This window comes from Tachysurus vachellii, chromosome 7, assembly GCF_030014155.1.
Source record: "Tachysurus vachellii isolate PV-2020 chromosome 7, HZAU_Pvac_v1, whole genome shotgun sequence".
Taxonomy (NCBI): domain Eukaryota; kingdom Metazoa; phylum Chordata; class Actinopteri; order Siluriformes; family Bagridae; genus Tachysurus; species Tachysurus vachellii.
Genome location: NC_083466.1, coordinates 16,653,104 through 16,678,857, shown reverse-complemented (window position 1 = coordinate 16,678,857; position 25,754 = coordinate 16,653,104). Strand labels below are relative to the sequence as shown.

At 38.2% G+C, this 25,754-nt stretch overlaps 2 protein-coding genes across 3 annotated transcripts in view; one reads left to right on the top strand and one right to left on the bottom strand.

The window, feature by feature from the left end:
- adam19a (ADAM metallopeptidase domain 19a) overlaps positions 1-11,193 on the top strand; it is a 75,319-nt gene extending 64,126 nt beyond the window's left edge. The window contains exons 16-23 of the mRNA XM_060874656.1: positions 213-417; positions 1,682-1,759; positions 3,635-3,743; positions 4,199-4,343; positions 6,472-6,562; positions 6,839-7,081; positions 7,650-7,837; positions 10,661-11,193. Coding sequence (XP_060730639.1) covers positions 213-417; positions 1,682-1,759; positions 3,635-3,743; positions 4,199-4,343; positions 6,472-6,562; positions 6,839-7,081; positions 7,650-7,837; positions 10,661-10,715 — 1,114 coding nt within the window. The 3' untranslated portion in view covers positions 10,716-11,193. The remainder of the gene's footprint in view (positions 1-212; positions 418-1,681; positions 1,760-3,634; positions 3,744-4,198; positions 4,344-6,471; positions 6,563-6,838; positions 7,082-7,649; positions 7,838-10,660) is intronic.
- A 9,757-nt stretch (positions 11,194-20,950) lies between these two features.
- The window catches only part of lrch4 (leucine-rich repeats and calponin homology (CH) domain containing 4), a 34,669-nt gene continuing 29,865 nt past the window's right edge, over positions 20,951-25,754 (bottom strand). The window contains exon 18 of one of the 2 annotated variants that reach the window (XM_060874661.1): positions 20,951-21,317. In XM_060874661.1, the coding sequence (XP_060730644.1) occupies positions 21,171-21,317 (147 nt within the window). In that variant the 3' untranslated portion in view covers positions 20,951-21,170. Of the gene's footprint in view, positions 25,623-25,754 lie in introns of both variants that reach the window. The other variant, XM_060874660.1, reaches the window with a different exon arrangement.

The following is a 25,754-nucleotide window of genomic DNA, read 5'->3' as shown; positions in this document are numbered from 1 at the left end:
TTAAAACTATTCATAGCATGTTTTCAGTCAGATAATGGAGGGAAGCTCAGTAAGCCATTCTCCATTGTACAAATTTTGCAAGTTGCTGTCTGGCAGACAGAATTATTTGCTGCAGTTTGGTGATTCACATAATAGATAAATTACGAGCAGTTTGAATCCTGTTTGTGAACAACAACTCGTACTCATGGCACTCACAATCTTGTTACCCACAGCGATGCCAAATGTGGGAAGATCCAGTGTCACAGCGCCGCCAAAAAGCCGAAGGGCACCAACGCCGTGTCCATCGACACCACCATCCGCACAGATGGCATCGAGGTGAAGTGCCGGGGCACATATGTGTACAGCACTCAGGATGGACAGGGGGACCTTCCTGATCCTGGCCTCGTCATGACTGGCACCAAGTGTGGAGAGGGCAAGGCAAGCAGACTGCCAATAATGTCACTCAGATTAGTGAAGTCAGTAGGAATACAGTAGGAGAATCAAGAGTACTAAAATCCTCAATTGTACATACGTAGGGTTTTATTTCTTGCTAATGTTCATTTTATAAAGTAATAATGAGTTTAATAAGAAGTCTAAAATACAGAATAGCATGTATACAAAAACGATTGAGTATGAAATATGCTTATTTGTAAATAAAACAGAAAATTACAGACCACAGCTCCTTTAGATCATCTCCTGTTTATGCATTTGGCAAAACCAAATAATTGAATGTCAAGTCATCATCATTACCATTTGACTCACTCATTTGACCCATTTGATTCACTCTACAGCCCTTCTTACTGTGCATTATAAACATTTTGTGTCACTTGTAATTGATCAGCACACGTAATTCTGGATATCTGGAGCTGGCAGAAATCATTAGAAAGGTTACAGTCTATTCTATGTAATGACAGAACAAATGGACATTAGGCTGGTGTGAATTATGTGGACAGGTGATTATTATTCTAGATAACAGAAACATTATCATAAGGTATAACTGATCACCCTGTCAAAATCCATTAATTACAGCAATCTATTCATTTATGGCAAACATCTTCTCCTCCTCTCTCACTTTCTCTCTCTCACACACACACACACACAAAACCACATTCCAATGTGTTTTAATTCACTTTATACCACAGTTGAATTCTCCATTCTGATTGGACAGAAGTTCTGACAGTAGTGACTCTATAAGGTATATGTATAAGAGCATTAATTCATACTTTATTCTTCTTATAGAAACTGCTCCTGCGCCAGCACCCGTATGGTGAATGATTTACAAAATCTAAGTAAAAATTGATTTTAAACCAATGTAAAATGTCAAGCAAATAGTTTTGGTGAAGATATTTGTTTATTATGTATAGAAGGAGCCATAAATAAAAAATAAATAAATTCTGGCAAATTGCCGGGGTATAAGAGGGACTAAAAACTTAAGAACTTTGTGTTATTGGAAGATTTCCTACGACCACACACCCTGCGATGTTTTTTTTTTCTCAAACTAAATGCTCTTTTTCATCAAAAACCACATGTAAATTTAGCTTCTTTGTTTAAAATTTGATGTTATATTGGAAATTAAATACCTGACCTGCTCAGATTGTTTATATTATACTGCAAATTAACTTTGTTATTTATTTGTGGCAGATGATCCATCCTCTTTATTATTTGTTTCCATGTTAAAGCTGTATTTTTTTTTTCCCTACAGGTTTGCAAGGATCGTCGGTGCCAGAATGCTTCTTTCACTGAGCTGGAAGCTTGCATTGGCCGTTGCAATGGTCATGGGGTAAGAAACAAAATGTTTATTTTATGTAACTTGTCACCTCTTTTATGTTACTGGTAAAACTAAACTGAACTTTACTCCATCAACCGATGGCATTACACTTTAGTATTCATCCTGTCTAAACTCTTCTCAACCCTCGAGTTAGGAATTTCACACCTCTAAATCCTTTAATACCACCCACAGGGTCACTCGCGTTTCTGTCTCTACTGGCACTCTTAAAGGAAGCATTTTCTTCAATTCGACTGGTTTATTTGCGCGTTTTGTGCAAATTGTCATAAACAGCCTCCAAGCAGCATAAATATCCAACTCCATCTTCCTTAATCCTTTTCCCTTTTCTCTCATTTCGCCCCTTTATTTCCATTCTCTCATTTCTTTATTTATCACTTGTTTACTCTGTCAGGTTTTGAAAGGGCAGCCAAACAAGAAAATGCTTGGAAGGTGGATTAGTGACTCAAAAAGCCCTTTCCTATTATTCTTTTTCTGCTTCTGCAATCAGTTGATTCAGCACTGAGCCCGTGGCTTAGAGGTGTGCACAGATCATAAGAAAATGAGCGCTTTTGCAGTACCACAAGCCTTTTCTACTACTTTTCTCCAGATTTGGTGTTATATTGAGCATGAAATAGAGTTTGCATAATAAACATTACAATTAGAGCAGAGGGAAATTAATTTTCAATACAAGAGCTCATCAACATGTCATTTTAAATCCTTAGACTGTTCTGTGTTGAATAATACTTTTTTTTTAACTACAAAAATGGATTAGGAACATAACACATAAAATGAAAATCCAGGATCCATGAATATGCAGTTTGGAAATGTCACCATGTTCTCTTTACCAGCTTGATAAAAAAACAGTAAATTAGCTCATAATGTCAGATTTTATGCTAACACAGCTACGGTTTTTCTTATTTCATATCATCAGTTTATTCAACAACAGGAAAAACTAACTAACCCATAGCAAGATGCACGATAACTAGTAGTTATTTGAATATAAGAAAGTCAGTTGAATCTGTAAATATTAACATTTGCTCAGTAGTTAAACTCAATCACAAAATCCAAATTAATATACAGTACTTCCCTCAATCTGGCAACATACCAGGGGATATACACACAATTCAAATGTGCTTGAACATATGACTTTTTCTTTTTCAGCATCTTAAGACAATGTGCACAATTATTTTCTGAAGAAATGTAAGATTATTATTATTAGTAAGATATGTAATTAGCACAGTATGTCCTGCACCATGGCCAGCCATGTTGGTTTTCATGTTGGTGAAAACAGTCACAGAAAGCAATAGAAAAGCATGTCATGTGACTCAAGACAAACCTAAGTGTAAATGATAAATGATAACAGGGACTGGGTGAAAAACTCTCTCATGCCCTCTACAGATTGTGTATCTTGTGTTGAATGATGTACTGAGAAGGTTTTAAATAAAAAAAAACACCTTAATTTTGCTGCCATTAACCAGAATCAGACATTAAAGCTTGTTTAAGGGTGCTTACAAATTTCCCTTTTTTTTTTTTTTTTTGTCACTCGTCCATGTAAGTGTACACAGTGTGCATTTTAAAGAAGCATTTTAAAGTAAAAATCTGCTGCGTTTATGAAGTGTGTCTGAACACAAAACCCCAGAATTGAGCGAATTCCCTTTTGAGTCCGGTTCCTCTCAGGATTTCTTCCTCATGTCATCTCAGGGACTGTGTCTTTGTCTCTGTTGCCTCTGGCTTGAATCTAAATCAATATCTGGATTTCTGCAAATCTGCTTTGTGACATTGACTGTTGTTAAAAGTTCTACACAAATAAAATTGAATGAAACTGAGCCATCAGAGAAAACACGAGATTTCCATTTGTCCTTCTTCAATAAGGTGCTGTTTTGTATGCAGGTGTGTAACAGCAACAGTAACTGCCACTGTAACCGAGGCTGGGCACCACCCTTTTGTGATAAACCAGGGCTGGGAGGCAGCGTGGACAGTGGACCAGTGCAGTATGACAGTGAGCTCAGCTTCATTCATTCACTTCCTCCCTCCAGCTACACCTTCATTCGCTAACCTCTTTCTACCCTGTCTCTCAAAAACATTTAGTGATTTTATCTCTTATTTTGTGTCTATTCTATCTAGTCTCCTATCTTCTCCCATGTGTCTATTTCTCTCACTCACACACACACACACACACATGCACACACACTCACCTTTCATCAAAATGGCACCATCATTATTGATCTCCATCTTTTCAGTTTTTTCTCTCTTTATGGCCAGTCTCATTGTGACCCAGGTTCAGTTCATATGTAATGAAAAAATCTCTCAGTAATCTATAATTCAGTATTTTGTATCTCTATATAGTGCTTTCATGCACTGTATTATTTTTATCCTTAAAGCTCTGCACTTTTCAGCAAAAGTGGTATTTTCATGTCTGACTGAAAATTTTGTGTATTTGCTGTGTGCACTTAGGCCAGGTGGGGCTAGTTGTCGGCCTGCTCTTTGCTTTTCTGGTGTTGCTCCCCACTGTTCTCATCGCCTTTTACTGCATCAAAATCAAGACCTCTTATTACCACAAATGGCTCTCACAGAGGGAGAAGAGCAAGGCTAACAACAGGTACACCATCATGTAGTGCAATAAAAACGCTCGTATAGAAGGAAAAAATGTCAGCAATTGAAAAATACATTATGGGATTGGCAAGGGTAATAAAATGATGCTGGACACAATGCTTTTTTTTTATAGAAGAGAATCAAAGCAAAAGCATACGTATTTCAATAAATATGCTCTTTATTGGGTTTTGAGACTGAAAACCAAAATGAATGAATGAATCCTTTAAATGCATTGAACACATTCCTATAAATATTGAATGTGAAAAAAAATTGTTCTATTTCTTTGTCAATTGAGCTTCATATCTGATTAGTCACTGACAGGAAAGTATAAAAAAACCCTGCTAGCACATCTTTTTCTTTATTGTGTTCTGCAGGACCACATTCTGATGCAAATTTCTAGTCTTAAATACACTTCTGCTATCTTTCTTCTAAAAAAAAAATATGAATAATGCTCTTCTGATTCATATCCGTATTAGTATTTATTTAGAACACGTCATCAGTTCAGTTCGTTATCATCACGTCATTATCTCTATTCTGTATGTCAGTCATTTGACCCTGTATGTTCTCTTATATATATATATATATATATATATATACATGTATATATATATATATATACATGTATATGTATATGTATATGTATATGTATATATATGTATATATATATATATATATATATATATATATATATATAAAAAGACAACACACTTTTCTCACCGTTCTCAGGATTATTATAATCCACATTCTCACCCATTTTTGCAAATGCAGTATTAAGGAATGGAGTCATGGGGTTGAGGTATGTGGGTATGGCAGCCTTACGCTCAGTATTAAAATGTAGTCATTGTGAAAAGGGCTCGGGTTTGAATGGATACGTAATGACTAGATGTGCTGCTGTGGTATCATCATTAAAATGATCACTTCTCAATCCATTTAAAGAAAAATTATGCATCAGTGAATCAAAACAGTGGCTTTTTGAAAATGATATACAATTAGATTTCTCCCATAGACAGGATATTTAACTCCAGCTGCTTAAAAGAATGAGGTAATAAAAAACATGATATTAATCTGTATAAAAACCTACTCTGATATCCATAATTTCCTTTTAGTAGAATATATATATATATTCTACACACACACACACACACACACACACACACACACACACACACACACACACACACATATGCATAAAGGTGTAAAAAGCTCTGGGATTTATTAGATTTAATCTTTTATGTATCTTTCCAACTACATGCCTCTATTTAGCTTCTACTGACAAATAAATAATAGAGACTCTTTTCTGACCTCCGGTACAATGATTACAGCCGGTCGGCCCACGGCTAGTGACGCAGATGGTGTTTGAACACAGGGGTGAGACAAAAGGGAAAAAGGCCAAATGAGTAGAAACGACTGGATGACTAATAGCCACTGCTGAGTTGTTTTTTTTTTCCTTATAGTTATGGATAAAATTGTTTGCTCGCTAGAATGTTGTTAGACACTCGGGGAAGTAGCTTATTTATATTGAAGTAGGCTGACTTTAATTGGTTATATCCACAAAGCCGAGTTGTAAGAAATGGAACAGGACTTGGAAGTTTCACAGTCAGCAAGTCAGCAAAGCGTCATTATGGCACTGTGAATTCGCTAAGCGGGTCTTGGAAGGGGGGTAATATCAGGGCAATTTTGGACTAATACTGGTTTAAAATAACAAAGAGACAAATTGGAAATGTCACATCCCCTGCTCCCACTGCATTTCATTGGCTTTATACTTGTACTCTATATAATTAGAATAAAGTTTAACATACTCTAATCTAAACATCTATAAAAAATCTGGGAAACATGTAAAGATGTTGCAGACATTATACCATTACTCGCTTGTGTCTGTGAAAACTAAAAATGGACTAGACATGTTTTCAACATTCTTTGTCTTTTGAACATCTGTTCCGTTTAGTGTTTGTCCTTGGACTTCTGCTTAGCTGTAATATAAAAAAGTAATACAATTTAATAATAAAAAAAACTCATCAAAATATCTCTGCATTTTCAGAGTGCACAAAAACAGACCAAATGTCCTTCAGAGTTACGCTTCTATTAAGTACTAAATTTTCTATTGAAGAGAATCATGTGCTATTTTATTTTACCAGACATGAAAGTTCCATGGGGAAGAATGGACACTTAAACCCAGCTTTCCATCTGAAGGTAGTGGGACCGTCCAACAAAAGCGCCAATGTTAAGGTACAGAGGACCAGACATTTAAAATCACAGAAAAAACAGTCTTCTTCTTCTTCTTCTTCTTCTTCTTCTTCTTCTTCTTCTTCTATTATTATTATTATTATTATTATTATCATCATCATCACACTTTTATGTAGTTACTCATTTCTATCTAATGAGCAGTTGTAAAATAGAGCCATTCTCTATTAATAGAGATGATGTTGTTAATAAGTTAATAAGTGTTGTTGTATTGAACAATAACTTTGAGCAGTCAATTTATGTTCACTTTTGTCTTTGCAGCTACCTCATACAAGTAAAGAAGTGCTCCCTCTGCGACCAGGCCCCATCTCTAACGGCAGCCAGCCGGTCAACATCGTCCGTCCCCTCCGTCCCTCCCCCTCCCCCCACCTCCGAGATGTCAAAGTGCCTCGGCCTCCTCCTCCCTTCAGCAAACCTCTGGGGGAAGCCAAGTGCAGTCCTACTGCTGCCAAACTCAGTCCTCCCAAGAAGCCTTTGCCCCTCAACCCCACACGCAGCCCAGTGGTAAAATCCGCAGCCTTCACACTTCCTCCTTTATGTTTACAGAGAGATAAGCACTTTGGTACAAACACCCAAAGATTACTTTACCACTTGTATCCTAAGATAGAGTTAAGCTTTATTAGTTCCAGCTCTGCTTTAGCACATTCAGTTTATCTGAGAATCATCATGGCCTTTATGAATTGAACCAGATGTAGGAAAGCAGGGAAAATCTGTGCAGGGCAAATGTTGTTAAAAACTCATCACATTAGAAGAGCTTGTTGCACTTGTGCAGCAGTGATTTATGAGAAGTTAAGGACGGTGGGTTGTTTTATAGCAGGATGGCTGGATCTGATTTGCATCTCCCATAATTATGAATGCTGACAAAAAGCAGATGCAGGTCTTTGTGGCTGCATTAGTATGCATTTGTTGGTGTGCTTTTTATATCCCAGTTGCTTAGCAGGATGTCATTGATCAACATGGTGTTTGGGGGCACATGATATAATTTAGCACAATTATTGGTGCAGTTGTTTATTGTAGGTGTTCTGTGTCATTTTAATGACTTTCTCTTCATCTGTCTTTTCTCTAATCCCAGATGGCATTAGAGCTCCAGCCGAAGCCGTCCCCCATACCCCCACAGAGGCCTCTCCCTGTGAGCCCCAGTCGCGGAGCCCAGGCCAAACCTTCCAGTAGAGCTGGGGGTTTGCTGGTGATGATGCCCCCTGCGGTGGGCCCCAAGCCAGTGGGCAAGGTCACCGCCATTCCCCCTCTCAAAGCACTCAGGTAGGAAAGCCTCAGCATACCAGAGTTAATGGATATTCCAGAAATCTATTCTAGTAATGCAAACTGTACCTCACATGCCAATGTCTCTGAGTCCCGGCTCTCTAGCTCAGGGGGGTGCAATTAAAATTCCTTTCTTAAAAGGTTCATGTCAGTGACATCAGTTATCTTTGAATGCTTAACCACCGGTGATTCGTTTATATCTATAGATAAGACACATTTCACTTGAAGTTTTGATGTTTCGTTTCACAGTGGCACTTCACATAATGTGTACTTCTCTGTCCACTCATAATTAAAGCTGTTTTTGTTATCGACTTTTATTTTTAACAAGCCACATAACAAGAAATGTCACCCTCTAAGCCTCCAGCTGAATAATTTACATAAATGCTACAGCGAAACAGAGAATCTGCTGCAGATCCACAATAGTTCATGTTTAGAAAACTGGATAAACTACAGTTCATTTTTTTTTCATACGTTGATCAGCTCTGCTACAGTATATTTCAAGTGAATGGATCAAAGCTCTAAAATACTTTCCTGGGTCTGCATCCAGACCATGAATCTCCCAATGCCTCTTTTCCACCGGAAAGAACTGGGTGCTGGTTCAGAGCTAGCACTGGTGCTGGTTCAAAGTTGGTTCCACTGGCGAGCCTTCTAAGAACTGGTTTGCCTTTCCACCGGCTAGAGGGCCATCACAGCGCCGAGTGTGACGTCACTGTATACGTCTCACGTGTCCCAGCAACTTTAGCGCAGCAGCGGCAAACAGAAATACATCAACAACGGCGGATGTTGCTTTACTGTTAATGCTCATGGCTTTGCGAACATACATTGGCATCCAAACGCGTCGAATAAAACGTGTACGTGCAGCTCCATGTAATCTGTATACACGGTGGTTGTAATCGATAAAGTACATAACGTTATTTTATCATTAATACAGAAAAAAGTTAGCCTTAGCATGTAGCGACCTACTATCATGTGTGCTGATAATGTATCATATCGCGGTAAAGTAAAAGTGTATTAAACATTAGTATACTTAAGGTACATTAACAAATGCGCTAATAGTAGCCCCGCCCACAGCCCCTGACACAAGCGGTTCTTAAGTCTAGACCAGCAACGTTTTGGTGCCACTAAAGAACCACTTTTCCTGGTTCAGAGCCGGTGCTTTGGCGGTTGAAACAGAAAGAACTGGTTCTAAATTAGGCTCTGGCTCCGAACCAGCACTCAAACTGCCTCGGTGGAAAAGGGGCACAAGTGATGACCCATGCTCTAGATTTTATATATATTCAGAGTAAGTGCGACATTTTTCCTGTAACATTAGAGACATTAGAGAAATTGAGGCCAGTGTTAGCTCTTGGGCTGTATTTCCAGGAACCTTTTTAGTGCCTTCTGACTGCTACAACTTGCTGTACTGAACATCACTAATTGGCCATATGCAAGCTTCAGGAATGCCACTCTTATTCATGGTTTTAAAACCTGTGATTAACCTGAATAATTACTAAAATGTGTTTAAAAGCTTATCAGTAAAGCCAGACTTTTCTCCCCATGCTTATATTTAAACACAAGTAGCAGTAGAAACACCACAGGGAGTTTATTATTCATGCTTCTAGTGACATGCTTCTTACAGCAAATGACACACGTTGCAGTTTTGTCACTTGCTGATATGTCGCAACCATCAGTGTTTCACTTATGTTTACATCCTGCTTCTGTTTTCTTTGCTTTGTGTGAGAAATGTAAAACTAAAAATCATCCAGGAAATGGCTAGTTCTCATTAGTTTAGTTTTGAAACACGTTTGTTTCGCAAAAAGTATTTGCAGAACCTTGGCAGAAAAGCAGGAGTTTGATTAATCTCCTGTATTTATTTCATATTCTTTCAGTGCACCAAAACACCACTGAACAGGTTCAGATAACCCAGAGTCAATGCTTTATTATAATCCTCACGTCAGTCTGTTATCTTCTAGCACAAAAGCAGGCGGTATTAACTAAAAAGAAACAATGGCGCCTCTATTCAAACCTTTGGCTGATCTTTATCCTTCCGCATGTCCATCGATACAATCCTCAGAGCTCAGTCGCCACTGCATATAGAGCTAAAGCGCATAGATAAGACTGCTTTGCGTCTCCCCGTGGAGGATTGAAGCTGTGTGTAGAAGCTGCCCTCTCATACAGAAGGAGCAGCTCTCGCCGTACCTACATCCAAACCTTAGTCACTAGTAAAGAAATTGAAAAGCAAATCTCATATCAGTGCAAAAGTCACTGACTCCATCAACAGTGTGCAATGAAATATGAATTAGGCTGTGAAGCAGCCACTGCAATTCATGATCAGCAGAATCATGACCCGGAAAAATCAACCACACGCTGTGAGAACAGGATTTTATTCTGATAAGCTTGTTGGGACATCCATTTTGTCTTCGGGGGATATTTACATGTGGCGGTACACACAGTGCGTGATTATTATTTTGCCTCAGTTGACATGGGAATAAACAGGATGAGAATGAAAAGAATGGTTGAGTTCAATCAGAGACAAGGTTGGCATCTGAAAGATGAACAATAATCACATCCTTCACCTCTGCAGTGCATCATAAAATGTCAAGAGCAAATCTAGGAAAGAAACCAGAGTATGTGCACACACTTAAATCCTTTAAATACACAGGATTGCACCATTTCAAATAGCAGCTATAGGAATGAGTTATTTCAAAAATTAACAGAATAGTATCCATGTAGTTATTAGTGGTAGGAAGGATATTTATTAAAGTGTTTACACTTTAATAAAGTCAGTTTTTAAATAAATAAAACATACAAATGTTGTTTTCCTATGTTTTTGTTCCCTCACAGGCCGGTTCCAGGACCCAAACCAAACACAGTCTCACAGTCCCCTTTCAGAAAATGATCTTCATAGGATCAACTTTAAAGACAGCAGCCAGCCTATTTGCACTATATAAAGGCCTTCATTGGGAGATTTGTAGTTCTTTGGAAAAGCAGGGGACAAATGTACGGTGCTATGGCCAGGACATTCTAGGCCTCGCTTATATAAGCCTGAGTACAATCCAGCCCAGTGTCTGAGGGGACGGGATTTTGCATGGATCAAGATGCAGATTTAGACAAGATGCTTCTTTTGAGGCATCACATTGCCAAAACCTTAATTATTTTATTTTTTGTTTTCTTGTACGAAGTGTTGTTGTTTTTTGCCATCATTGTGTTTACATTTTTTATTACTCTATTATTAATTGTGAGTTAATTTGCCAAAGAATTTGTCTGAATGTCAATCTAATGTGTCCTTTGCTGTATGTATTTTTGCATTTGTTATATAAAATGCACCATTATAGGTTTTTAATAAAAAAAAATGTTGTAGTTGTTTATGAAGCCGCTTTTTTGTTTGTTTTTAATTATAAAGACATTTGAAACTTTATAAAGCACGTCTTGGAGACTAAGATGTTTTTTAATTAATAGGTGACATGTCTAATAGGAAGTGAAGAAGAACAAAAAAACAATGATGGTGACTTTTTTTGAACACACATTTGCAAAATCACTTCACAAGTAGGCAGGCAGGCAGGCATGCTGAGCCAAAGCAGAACTCCAGCTTCAGTTCCTCAGAGAAAAAACAAACAGATAAGAATAACTGAGCATGTAAGGAGCACCGGGAGGAGCTGTGCATCGCACAAACTCGCTCCATAATGGATTCCGCCGAATATAAAATGAAATTTCTACAAGCCATCATCTTATCTCTCCAGAGAGTAATGTATTTGGAGAGCACGAGGCTTCGGAGTGGTCCGGTGGGACTGCTTGCTATGGGCACACACATGAGAGATTTATTGACACAGACATTTTCCAAGCCATTACCAAGACGCCCAAACAGGCCCCAAGGCAGGACACTGTGTTAGTGATGTGATCTAAGTGAAATATGGTCTGTTTGCTGAGATGCTGGATACTAATCATAGGATAAAAGAAGCGTGATTCAGGAATAGGTGCTAAGAAGCATCACTTCATAAAAAGTCAGCATAGCTAAAATGGTTATGAGTGGACGCTATCCAGACAGCTATGAGGGGTCATAAAATGTAAGAGTGTGAAATAAAAGTCAGGCGATGCACAAGATTTTTTGACCTAGGTCTGTATCATCCATTTAAGTGAGGGGTCAGTAAACATAAAGTTTATTATATCTCCAGGCTACAGACAAAGTCATGTTATAAGGTTGAAGTTGAAAATACATTGGTTAGCATTTATTTGTAATCCGTATTGGCAGCTTTATATCCGGGATTTTCAGTTAAATGTCAATTTAAATCCCCCTGCTGCATGTACTAAGTCACTGACTGGACAGTCCTGAAAAAAGTAAACAAGAAATGTCTCACTTTATCTACACAGAGCCACATACAACAAACTGGACAAAATATAATCAGATTCCTCTCACTAAACAAAATGTTTAATTCTGTTTTTAAGTACCATGAATTTTGCATAAAAGCACAAGCAATAAAAGCAAGCTACTGGTGTGTTGACTTATTTATTAAACAGCAAAAGAATCATTTTAGAGCTGGTGATAGCTCCTTTTTCTCTTTCTCTGAGTTATGTGTAATACTTTAACGTATAGAAAAGAAATACTTCACATTATCTGAGAAAAAACACTGAAAAAAAGACACCCCTCAAATCACCTCACCATTTCTCTTCGCCTTGAATATTGAATCTTTTTATCGGTTTCAATGTGCAAGAGAAAGTTTTATGGGATATTTTTTACAGCACAGTTTTATGTCATATCTCTTCCTCTCCATCTGTGTAGTAGGTGTCTTGACACTGATCTGAGACCAGTTGCACTCATTGGAAATGAATCTGCCAAAAAGATATAATATGGCTATAAAAGGGCGGTTCTATAACGGTGCACATTTTAAAGCTTGCATAAAAGCAGAAGGTGTTGTCTGAGTTTTTGGGGAAAGTTCAGCTTCCTGCTGGGTGTTGTGCTCAAAGATGGGCAGCTGGGAGGGATGACTATAGACACAGAGCACCAGGAGGTGCAAACCTTCTGTTCTGATCATCATCTGGTCCGGTTCTGCTTCATAACATAGGTCTGTTTGGGCCACATGCACAGTGTCCTTACTGACATTGAAAGGTCCAGTATCTCACAAAGTAAGCTCTATTAGCTCCATCTCTAGATGATGCATTTTTTTTTATCACTCTTTATATCCATAACTATTTCTTGCACAAACTGCTGAAGGGTATTCCATATTGTACGCTGAATGAAGCTGGATAGAAACAACCTGAGACCAAATAAAAAGTGTGATCACGTTCCTATTAAAGGTACAGTTGGTGAAATTGGTCGAAGTTAAGATAAAAATTTTAACATTTTAAAAACAGCTCCTCTTTTAAGTGCTGCATTCACAACCCACTTGCACTTGAGTATAAGGCAGTCAGTGCAAGTACGAGCTTTCTGAAATGACAAGTGATTGACAGGTAGAGAAAATCTTGATTCTGATTGGTTGGCTGGTTTTGTTTTGTTTTTGTTTTTCTATTTACAGGTCTGGAGTGAATAGAGATGCGTGCGGAAGCTTTTAATCCTACTCTTGCATAAAGATTGAACACTCCCATCTGGTTCTATTCCCAAAATAAGAAGAAATTTGTCATTTAGTCACAGCAGCACTGACCAGACTAGAGCATCTACTGAAGACGAATGGGTGAACACAGTAAACTCATTGCATGGTGCAGTGCAAGCAGATTGCAGTACTCGTATGTGTGCAAAGACTTCATTTGTCCATTGATCTTTATAATGGAACTGATGCATGGAAATTTAACAGAAACCAGATTTTTTTTTCTTAGCCAGTAATTTATTGACAGATTCCACAATGTGAAGAGAAATTACAACATTAGTGCCAAAAATTTTCTGAACCCACTTTTAAGTCTAGGTGCCTTATATAAAAGCCGAAGCAGTGAACAATCTCAGGACTACTGAATATTAAAATTTCAATTAAAATCACTCCCTCAAGCGAGCATGCCATCTATCTGGCAGGGTGTTGAAGTGAAATATGATTTCATCCTTACTGCTTACTAGCTAATCAAAGTGAGAAAGTCATTTTTACATAATCTATGTTTGACTTGTTCTTGTTTCAAACTGTTTCTGCCACACAACATTTTAAAAGTACATGCTTTTGAAAACAATTTTCAGGCACTGTAACTTTCCTGTGACATGGTGAACAGTGGAACTGGTACTAAACCAAAAAAAGTCTTTTGTCAGCAAAATAAAACCCTGCAGCTCACTGATGAGTCCCTCCAATGCATTCATTTTTATTTTTGTCTCAGAAATATAACCTGCGAAGTGGTTGGGCCATTTCCATCACTCTTTGCTGACCTGGCATTTCTAGCTTAGCTCTGTGCATTCTATTGTACTGCATGGTTTTAATTAAATTCAGTTCTCCACTCTCTCTGGTTGCCCTGAGTCAATCTCTCCAGAGTCTGTGGGAGATGGGGTGTGATTAATTACAGAAAAAGAGAGTGGAGGTGTTAAACCAGGTGCCACAGGAGTTTAGAATAGAGCTAGACACCCTGAGCAGTCAGTGTGGTGGAAAATCAAGCCTGAATAACATATCACCTTGTCTCCTTTTCAGTCATTCCCTGCTCTACATGAGGTAGTGAGACAACGTTAGACCATGACTTTAGAGTTTCAAATCCATCTCGAAATGCCAAGTTTGCTGAAATTTCATTGACATAATCATTCTATCAATATGGAAAAAAATCCTGTGAACAAATTACAGATAAGTGTGGCCACATCTACCACATGTAAGTAGATAGAACTTATTCACACAGCTCAGATGTCCGAGGTCTTCATCCACTTCATCCGTGTTAGCATTGTCATGGGTGACACTACGATTCTCTTCAGTCAGTGGCAAAGTATACTCCCATACCTTTAATGTCATTAAGTGTCAATTACCTGGATCGTTTATATCTACACTGACCCAAAACTATCAGATCATTGCAGAAAACAAGCACGGCTAGTTATGCCTAGTGTAAACTGAAAATCTTTCAGAATCGCTGTATTGCTCAAACTGTACATGTAATATCAGATGAAGGCACTCGTACTATGTGACCTTTCACCTGAGGAAATCCCAGAAGAAGCATACCTGAGCCCCAGATACCACTCTTTCATGATAAATAAACACAAGAGCTTTCCATTATATCACTTTGAGTTGCTTAGATGGAGCCTGAGCAACTGGTTGTAGTGCTTATCGTATAGAAAAATAAGAAAAAATGTTCTCAAGATTCATTGCTTGTGAAATCTAAACATGGCTAAAATATTTTAAAGCCACTCTACATGAGCAGGGGTTGTGTATGAAACAAAAATAATGGTATTTGCAACCACTGTACTATTTGATACCAGAAGACTCTGGTACCACTCTGTAGTTAGCACATTACTTAGCCTTTGCTAACCTAGTTCTGACAGTTTAATACTGTTGATGAAGAGAGAAGATCTGAAGTACCAGATATATTGTATATTTAATCTGGGAACTTTGTACTGTCCAATTATTTCTCATTCATATCTTTTGGGATATGTTCAAGTTTATAATTGAACCATATTCTTTACTGTCGGCTGTTGACTGCTACATTGTTAGAAACCAATAAATTAAACCAAACAAAGCAAAGTGATCTAATAGGAGCGAGTATTAGAAACTAATCCTATTGGATTTAAAGCAGGATTCTCAGATTTTTGGTTCTCTACAAAATTGGAAAAACTTTATATTACCTTTTAAATTTTTCACATAATGTAATGAGAAAGAAAAAGTCTCGGTTTCATTTTAAATTGTATTGCATAAGGTACAACAGAACAATAGTCTTCCGTGAAGGAGTTTTATTTGACTTTCATTGCCTATTTCTAAATGGTGAAATGAAAGATAATCCAGGGTGGATAAATGATTTAATTATTGAATTGTGCAACTATTGTCGTACCACAAATGTCACCCACAAATGCTAAAAAGAACAAATGCTAAATGCAAATGCTAAACGCTGCCTATTTGCCAGCTTTTTTTCAGGGAAAAGTTGAATTCTAAGTACCCAGTAGCAACAATCATGGTTTTACAGCATGCTGGGTAGAAGTGTAGAACTGCTATATATTCTCCAGGATAACTGAGTGTTTGTCTTCTGTACCATATATAGGGGATCCTGTACTGTGTATATATATATATATATATATATATATATATATATATATATATATATATATATATATATATATATATATATATAAGCATTTTGATACAAATTAATACTTTTTTAAAGTATAAAAGCAAGACAAATTACAAGACATCACATGACGTTGCAGAATGTCTGTAGACTTACACCAGTCTTTAGTTTTATCCAGAAAGGGTCAGGGTGCTTGTAGGCTTTCATTCCAACCCAGAAGGAAACCTGATTCCTCTTTTGTAATCAGTTCATCTTAGTCTCCAACCAACTCTCAAGTGTGCCTCCAATTTGGCTGTAATGAAACCCTGCAGCCACACTGGCCCTTTCTGGGTAAGATTGAAGACCACTGAATTATATGATAGAATTATATGGGAATTACAAGAGCACAGGACTTCTAAGATTTAAGATGAGAGAACATTGGTCTGCTCTATACACAATGTAAACCTATTTCTCTTTAGAAATAAAGATTCCCAACAATACACTTGGTTATCTACAGAAGCCAGCTTGTTGAACACACTCATGTGTAGACAGCTGCACTTCTGTTGTCTTGATCCTTCAAGTCTGTTGAATGTCATTAAATTTCTGTCGTGATAACAGATTGTGTACAAAGCCAGGAGTCTGCTTTAAGCCATGATACAGACTAATCTTTATAAGGTGGTGTTGCCTGACACTGACACACACTGCTTATATGTCGAACACCTAAACTTCCATATGACTTCCATATGAACCTGCAATGCAGGATGAGAAATGACATCTAACTACAGCTACATGGACAACAGTCGTGGTGCTGGATCTGCTCAGCCGCTGCCTCTAAAGACTCGGAGCTGGATTTCATATTAACTCATATTAAAGACAACACACGTTAATGGTGTATGCTGTGGGCTTGTAGGTGTTTTTATAAACCAGATCCATCTTGCCTCTGTAGACTGCCACTTGAGGCTGAATTCGAGACAGCAGATGGCACTTAGAGCCTCTCAGATTCTTCAGTGAACACAGTAGAGGGGAAAAAAAAGAACAACTAATCACAAAAGAGATTCTTCAAATGAGCAACACAGGAAACAGCTTCAAGTAGTTCTACAGTGTGAGTAATACTACAGCTTTACACATTGTTACCTATCTAACCAGTGACAAACATAGACCAACCTCTCCCCACCCCACACACACACACACACGTTAACCTTTACAGTTATAAGTTGTATCTTAGGGCTTAGGTTTCCAGCAGCTCCTGTTTCTGTTTCATGCTCCAAATATTCATTTCTGTGCTTGCAATCGGATTGAAACTGAAAGTAGGAGTGGCTTAAACCAAGATTTTCTTCAAATTAAATATGAAACCCACCACTATACCAACAGAAACACTGGAGTACACTGAGGGAAAAAACCCAGATGTCGAAATGCCAAAGTAAAACTAAATATCCTGTTAATCAACCTTGAGAGTTTTTTTGTTTGCAAAAATTAGCCTAATTTAAACCACCACAAACTAGACCAGACAGTCACTAATGCACATTCATTTTGGTTCTTTCATTTTAAGCATGCATGAAAGATTGTAGATTCCCAGTGCTCTAGACCTCTAGTTTTAACCCAATACCCTGTGATAATGTCTGTCTAATTTTTCTTTAAAAAAAATAAAAAAAAATAAATAAATCCTTCTGGCTGAATGAGAGTGTGTGTGTGTCCTGCGATGGGTTGGCATTCCTGGATGGAATGCCAACCCATCGCAGGACACACACACACCTTGATGCCCAATGATGCCTGAGATCGTGAGATCGCTCCCCGTGACCCGAGGTAGTTCGGATAAGCGGTAGAAAATGAGTGAGAGAGAAATCCTTCTGGCCGATTCCCCAACTGAGGAGCCATTTATGTTGCACTTTTACTATATTTTCAACAGGCACAAGTTAAACAGGAAATAACATCATCCAAATCTTTCTTAAAAATCATGGGAAAAAGAAAATGTCATTTGTTTTAATGCTTACAGGTTTGTGAGATATTTACAGTATATATTTTCATTTTGAAATGCAGCTGTTTTCTGCAAATAAACCTGGTAAGTAAATGACAAACAAAAATATATAACAAAAATAATAAACTTGTGTTTTAACATCCTACGCTTGCACAGTTACTTCATTCATTTGGGTTTAATTTTGTTTTTCATTTTTACTGCCAAATTCAGTATTCAATAAGACGTGGTACAGCGGTCAGTCTCACAAGGTGCCAAGAGGTTAAACAGTCCTGTCTCTACAGATTGTGTAAATAAGTCATCTATTTTAAAATGGCACCATTACCCAGCTCCTTTAGGTCAGTGAAGCAAACCGCTTCCTCACGGTAATAACACTGCAGATTGGAAATTGCCTAGAATATGTGTGTCACAAATAGATGTTAATGATCATTTTAACAGACCTAAAAAAAAATATCCTGCATGTCCAGTAGAGTGAAGAAAAAGCAAGAAAATTGAAAGAAAATCTCTCTGCTTTTCTCCTTCTAAAGCATTTTCCTGACAGACGTCTCTTACAGAAGAGTCACCTGAGTCCACGTGTGAATAATCACGAGTCACAATGTTAAAGGTGTTTTTTTTATACACCTCATATCACTCATTTCCTTTTAAATGTAGATCATGTATTTTTTTTTTACCTTTTTTAGATTCCTTTATTTTTTACATAATTTCCATATGATACATTTATTTTCATTTGATCTTTTATTTACATTTTCCACATGCAATTCTTCTCCTTGTTTACATTTCAATTCATTTTTTTTCTTTTCCCACATCAGATTGTTTTAAACAATTGAATATGTAGGACATATCCTATCCTGCAGATGTGTTTTTCTCACATGAATAATTCTTGTTGAAATGGATAAAAATGATGAACAGCTTTTTATCATTACATTTTTCTTTTTCTTTCAATAAGGACATACTTCCTAGGGATTAAACAATTATCTGTATGGATTTAGGAAGTAGTTTATGGATTTTTGTCTGCTTTTTCTTACCTACGTATTCCTGATTTCTGCCATCGGAGAGACCCGGGCCATGTAGGATCAATATGTGATGAGCAGAGGATCTGTCAGAGTGAACAGCTTACACATGCCCAAGGTCAATAACAGATGGTGAAACAAAGTAATGATCTCAGTATTCTCATCACAAAACTGCTTTTGGAAAACCTGCTTGTTTGTTCTAAATTGCTTGTGTACTGCTCACCCAGGGAACACCTCCTTCTGGACATGTCTAACTTCACAGATCAACTCACACCGAGAGGTTTTGTTATAAAGAAGGGATCATTATTAAGGTTTGGCTCAGGGCTGTGAAGGGGTGGATGATTTCTGCTGTGTTTCTATAGACTCTCACATATGCTGCAAAGAATACAATTTACATTCATAGTTCCTTCCCATCTGGTTATAACCTCAGCCACTGGTGCACACTAAACCCCGATCCATATTTACGAACAAATGAGGTGTTAAATCATTGCAATGGTAATTAGAAAGTTTCTCTCACATGTGCTTTGCCCCTAGTTCATATTGGTTTGTTACCCAGAACAAATGGCTCATTAAAATGATTGTAATGATTATACGTATCCTTCGGCTCTGTACTGCAGCTCTGGGAATTTAAAACGGAGCAATTGCCGTACAATTGAAATTTAAAGCAACTGTTTTTCCCCCAGATTATCAAGATATCTGATTATCTTTGCTCGTCAATTATTCCTTTTGAAACAAGAAAATGATGGAGATATTTCTAAAGTTTTTACTCTTTTTGATTTCACTGCTATATTTTAGGCAGTAAACTTGAGAGATTTGATCCTGATGCTCGTGACTCACCTTCTGTTGCTGTGGATGGTCCCATATGGAAAAACAAGTTTCTATACAAGACTCCCTGGTAAGTCAGGGAATAATCTCACTGAAATGCTGTAGATCTGCTGTAATCATGAAGACAGTCCTGTGTTCATCCCAGCACTCTGATATTCCCAGCAGGATTCATAGTGAACATTTCACCAACTTTAGTGCTGTTTGACTTTATTCTACTACATCTGTACACTATGCAACGTTACCCAGCAGAGGCTCAGTTCCCTTTTAAGTCTTTTTTTTTTTTCAAATCAAAAGACAAAGTGTAATGATTTTTAAGGTAATTACTGTATGGACACTATTTTCTTTAAGAAACTATAAAAATAAAAGTGTTCTGAAAAGAGAAAATTCTCTTATCTTAGCTTTATTTTAGTGATGTATGTTTTGTGTGTGCACTTCAGGTGTTCCACAGGCTTGAACATTTGAGCTCTAAATCTACATGTGGATTTTTGTAAGGCTGCTTTGTAACAATCTGATGATGAAGCACACAAATAAAACTGAATTGAACTGCTATGATCTGGACTGACTGCACATGGATGTTGCACTTGAACAAGGCGTGCAAAGCACACGGCCGCTGATGTTTCAGAGAAAGAACAGAGGCTCTGACTGTGGGTTTACTTTCTGTGAAACAGACCGGTTCTGCCCTAGTGATTTCTCTATGGTTCCTGCAGCACAGCTATGAATATCTGTAACTGAAGCTAACAATTAGGTAATTGCTGTATTTGGTTCACTGTGTTAGAATGCAGGGCTGAAGAAGAGAAAAAAATTAAAAAATACAAAATAACGGTCCATTTACTTACGTAGCAATTTGGATATTATTCCAATCTTTAGTAAATGTTTATCTGCATCTCATTTTTGCTCTTGAGCTTGCTTTAGCTTATCATAGCACTCTAATGACTATGGGTTTATCTGCAGACTGTCACTGCTACTCTATGCAAGAGTAATTACCTGTGGAGAATCAATTAACTTTGCATTGTTATGGGGCCCAGATTACAGCCATAATTAATTTCCAGAGTAAACATCCACCAAAGAAAACAACTTTACCAGCACCTCCTCAGTACTGAAGTTGGTTTCCCTGTCAAAATAAACCTTTTGCATATCATACATCATTTTGAAGTGAGGCAATGATTAGGCACTAGCAGACTCACATTAAAAGCTTTACATTTCCTTTTAATTTTCATACATCGTATTTAATATTTGCACTTGACCGCTGACCGCTCACAGCGGACCACAACGAAAATCTCAAGTATACCCTCAAGCAGCTGTACAAGGATTCACAATCATGTGAAGGATCCAACTGCACCGGTTCCTTTAACATGATGATAAAACACTGAAGAGGTTCTGGCTTGTGTTACAGAGGATTTTAACTTTAGGAGATGTTGGAGTCTTGCGCAGGTGTTTGAAAGGAGCAGCGCCGGTGTCCGGACATGGGCAGCTCCAGCAGAGTCTGGACGGTGTGAGCGATGCGGCTCAGTCCTTCGTCTTCTAGGATGAGCTGAGCTGGACACAGAGAGTCCTAGTGGGGTTTGGAGGACAGTTCAAACAGGTTAGAAATAAGCATGTGGAAAACTTGTCATGAAACACCAAGACTAAACATGCGCATACAGATTAGTTCAGACAACACCACAATAGATGAGGATTTGTATTTCATATTCTTTGTTTCTCAGCTCCAGTCCTGAGAGACTTACACTTCAGAGTTTGAGTTTTTTTTTTTTTTAATTCCCCTTCCCTCCCCCATCAGCATTCTCCCCTACGGCTCACACACACCAGATTGAGTTCAGGCGGTGCTTTATGGATAGCCGGAGAGCTCTACAGGACACAGTAGTGCAGGACTGGAACTGAAAGACACTTTAATCAGGTCACAGGTTTTGTGCAGAAAGGACACAGAAAGCAGCAGTACCAGCATGTACACTACCCAATACTTCACACTCTCCCATTTAAACTTCCACAAGTAAGCTTTCCCCACAAGCTTTAACAGCCATGCATTTTTTTTTTTTGCAGCAGCAAGAAACAAACAACAGTGCTGTTTTCCCAATCAGTGTAACCTTAGATGCTGAATATTTATATATTTATACTCGCTCATGCACAATCCATTATTTCCTTCACCTCACAGTAAGGACAGATTTCACACTTACCTTGATAGTAAGCAAACACAATGGCAAGAGACTTAAAAGCTATCAACAGACACCTGAGGGAAGATGATTGGCTTGAGAAAGAAAAACAAAAACACAAAAGACAACATACGAGAAAACAGACAAAGAAGCAGCACAGATAATAGGATCTGTTTTTTTCTTCTTTAATAATTACAGCCAAAAAAAAAAAAGAATCTGAATCTATATAAACTTACAATTGACCTCCTTAAATACATGAGGGATATAAATATTACAAAATACATCTCGCTTCTTAACAATTTCTTTAAAAGTTCAAAATTCAACTCCAGTGAGTTTGGTGCTTTCGTAACTCGCTTCACCCTAAGAGACATTTTGGTTGAAACATTATTGCAGATCTTGCTCCAACAAAAAACTGAAAGTGGTTGGGAAAAAAAAAAAAGAAAGAAAAACGAAGAGGACAGCATTTGTGGGTAGATCTTCAACATCCCTGCTCTGAATAAGCAACATGGCTTTTGGTTACAGCAAGCCCTTCAGGCAATTTCATTTGTGTGGACTGAAAATGTGCTAAAAATAATGATTTTAGTTTTAGGGAACTTTGAGAATCCATGCGTACTGTAGGTTTGAGTTAAAAAAAAAAAAGCTCACTTTAAATGTATGAAGATGTTACAAGGCATCAGTGGGAAGAATTCGACAAATTGGATAAGTGAAAATGAACCCATTTGCTGAACATTCTTTATTTTATTTCTCCCCTCACATTTTCTATACTATCAGCCCACCCTTGTGCTTCTCCTCTCCTCCTTCTCTTTCACTCCATTCTCTCCCATGTGCCCTTATCACTCTCTCCAGATGAGCGTCTGCTCGTTAGTCAACTGTCTGCAAAGCTGCTAAATCACATTAAGTATGCAGGGAACACAAAAGCAACAGCAGCAGACAGTACTGAGGAAACATGGGTACTCATGGGCCTAAAACCAACATTACCGAGGCATTTAAAATGAAGCTTAAGATGCTTTTAATGGGATGTTCCACTGAGAAGAATTTCCAGCGTCCGTTAACGCTCACTGTTTTTGTTTGTGTGTTTATATATATATGCACACACACACACACACACACACACACACACACACACACACACACACACACACACACACATACTTACATACATACATACAAACACACAAATGACAGGAACTGATTTTAACTGATGCATTTGACATGGAGCTCAGTATTTCCAGACTAGTAAATACTCTGTGTTAAATTACATATTACATGAGAGACCGGATAAGGATTGCTCAACGAGGCCGCGTTTCCCCAACACTACTGCTTGACAAAGGAATGCATGAATAAATAAACAATAACTTAATTATACATAGCAAGCAGACCAAAACAGTACACATACATACAACATCAGAACTCTGAAACATTACTTCGGTACCATAAGACATATCATTGAGTGCAGGTGTGCAATACTACTGCCCCCTGGTGGTCACAGTCAGCAGAACAAAACAAAAACAAACAACATGCATTTCGTTCCAGTCCCTCAAACCTCAGTATTTGTAAGAAATCTCTGGATTGAATTTCTCTGAACAAATGGGAACAGGAGCTTTAATACTCATTAAAGCCCCTGAGACTGGAACAGACACGGTGGCGTTTGTAACAGTAGCTTCAGTCAAGACATTGCAGGCACTTACATTTGCAAGCACTGAGACAAAGTGGTTAAAAATTTAAAGCCCTTTGAACAAGATGTGAGCGGATTTTACATTTTGTGCCGGTGGCTAAATAAACCGTTATAAAACACTCTCTTCCCCAAAAGGACACACACAAACCCTACAGCATCCTCAAAGCTCAATCCCATGTGTAAGCTAAGGCAAAGCGGTGGCGAAGCCCTTTGGGAAGTGGTTACTAAGAACAGATAAATACCACTTTTAAAACAGACTCGTTCTGATTAAGATCATCTTGCTGTGATGGGCAGCATAGAGTTAAGGGTTTTAATAAGCTCCCCAGACGAAAAAAAAAAACCCTCATCCATCAATAGCAGCACAAAGACGAAGGTAACTCATCTTTAAATCATGGTCAGTTTGCTGGCCAGATTCAGTGGGCTTGGTGCTTCAGGTTTAAGCAGAACCCAAGTCTGACACTCACTGGAACAAATCAACAAACATGTTATCGCACACAAAAATCTCCTCAATCCCTTAGACGCAGGAGCCAACAATGCTAACAAGAAAATCTTAGCAGGCAGAGAGAAAAAAATTGGAATTTTTCCACAAAAGTTCCTAACATATGTCACGTCACATACGATGTGTTCGTGATTGCAGCATGTAAGCGATAAAGTTTCACTACTGACAGGAAAGAATAACTTGTCTGCTCTTTTTTGCTGTTTCTTTTAGCTCACACTACCGAGATGAAGTAAATGTGCAGTAAAAGCCTACTTTCCTGTTTAGCGGATTTGCATTTTTGCTCACATTTTGTCAGGCCACTGCTTTAACACACGGTCAAAAATCTTATATGCTAGAGCTAAACCTTGGATGTAGGGATCTCTGCACAGCACATCTGGCAATAGGTTCACAAAGAAGCGAGTTACAAATTAAAATCCCAGTGATGCCACAACCATCCACACCCAAGAGTACCAGAGAGTAACCTGTCCTAACCTGGTGTCTAGGTGGGTGGGATGGTGTGTCTCTAAAGGCTGTCAATCAAGAGCGACACTGGCCAATCTTTCGTCTGATGTGTTCAGCTGCATCGTGTTATAGCATGAGCAGCAGTTCAAAAAAAATACAGCAGCTGACTTTATGTGTCTCAGAGAACGCATGAACACTTTTGGGACTGTTTGGAACAGCAGGTAAAATATTAACATAGTCTAAAAAAAAAGTCTAGCTGAGTTGTACCCAGTAAGTGCAGGGGGGTCTAACACTGACAGAAGGTTCTGCTGGCTTCCACACCTAACAGGACTGGCGCTGTTATGAAGGTGAAATGAGTCGTAGCCAAGTAATATAAAAAAAAAATGACAGATGAGGCTAATGTTTTTGTCTGGGCAGCTTATACATAAAATGCTTTTGTCATTCAGAATAAAAAAAAAAAAAAAAAAAAAAAGACTGCAATCCCACAAGGTCTCTCTGTCCATAAACTTGTAGCAATATTAAGAATTTTTTTCTATACATTTCTGCTTAAAACAGATACAGCATAAAAACACCACTGTATTAGTTCTGCATCTATTCACTGCAGCTTACAGAATGTAACAGAACAATGTAGTGTATAAGTGTGTGTGTGTGTGTGTGTGTGTGTGTGTGTGTGTGTGCGCGTGTAGTTGCCTGGCTGTCTGGGTGGCAGTGCGACTAGCTCTACTTACGGAGCTTATCTCCATCTAGGCAGCGTATGCATCGAGTGCCGTAGCATGGAAGTACACTGCTGCTAAGCCTTATTAATTATATGGAAGCGCACACATTGATTAGATCAGACACATGCTCTCATGTAAACACACACACATATGCGCTTTATGCAGTAAGGTGGTGGTAGAGCAGGTAGAGCAGGCCCATGACAAGGCAGTAGAAGAGCAGGAAGCCGGTGGGGACGAGGGAGAAGGGAGAGAGAGAGGGAGTATGTGCTTTCATCTCCTCCTTCAACTCCGCTCCTCCTATCGACAAGAGTGAATCCACACAGCGCTGCACTGCACGCAGCTTACTGCAGAGGATATCAGACGCTAGACACACCTCCGTCTGAGGGAGAGACAGACATACAGAGAGATACAGAGAGGTCGAGAGCAAGAATGAGGCAGCAAATCAAAAGTACAGAAAAAAAAAGTATTAAAGCAGAAAGTAGGGAAAAAAAAAGTATAAATAAGAATCGAA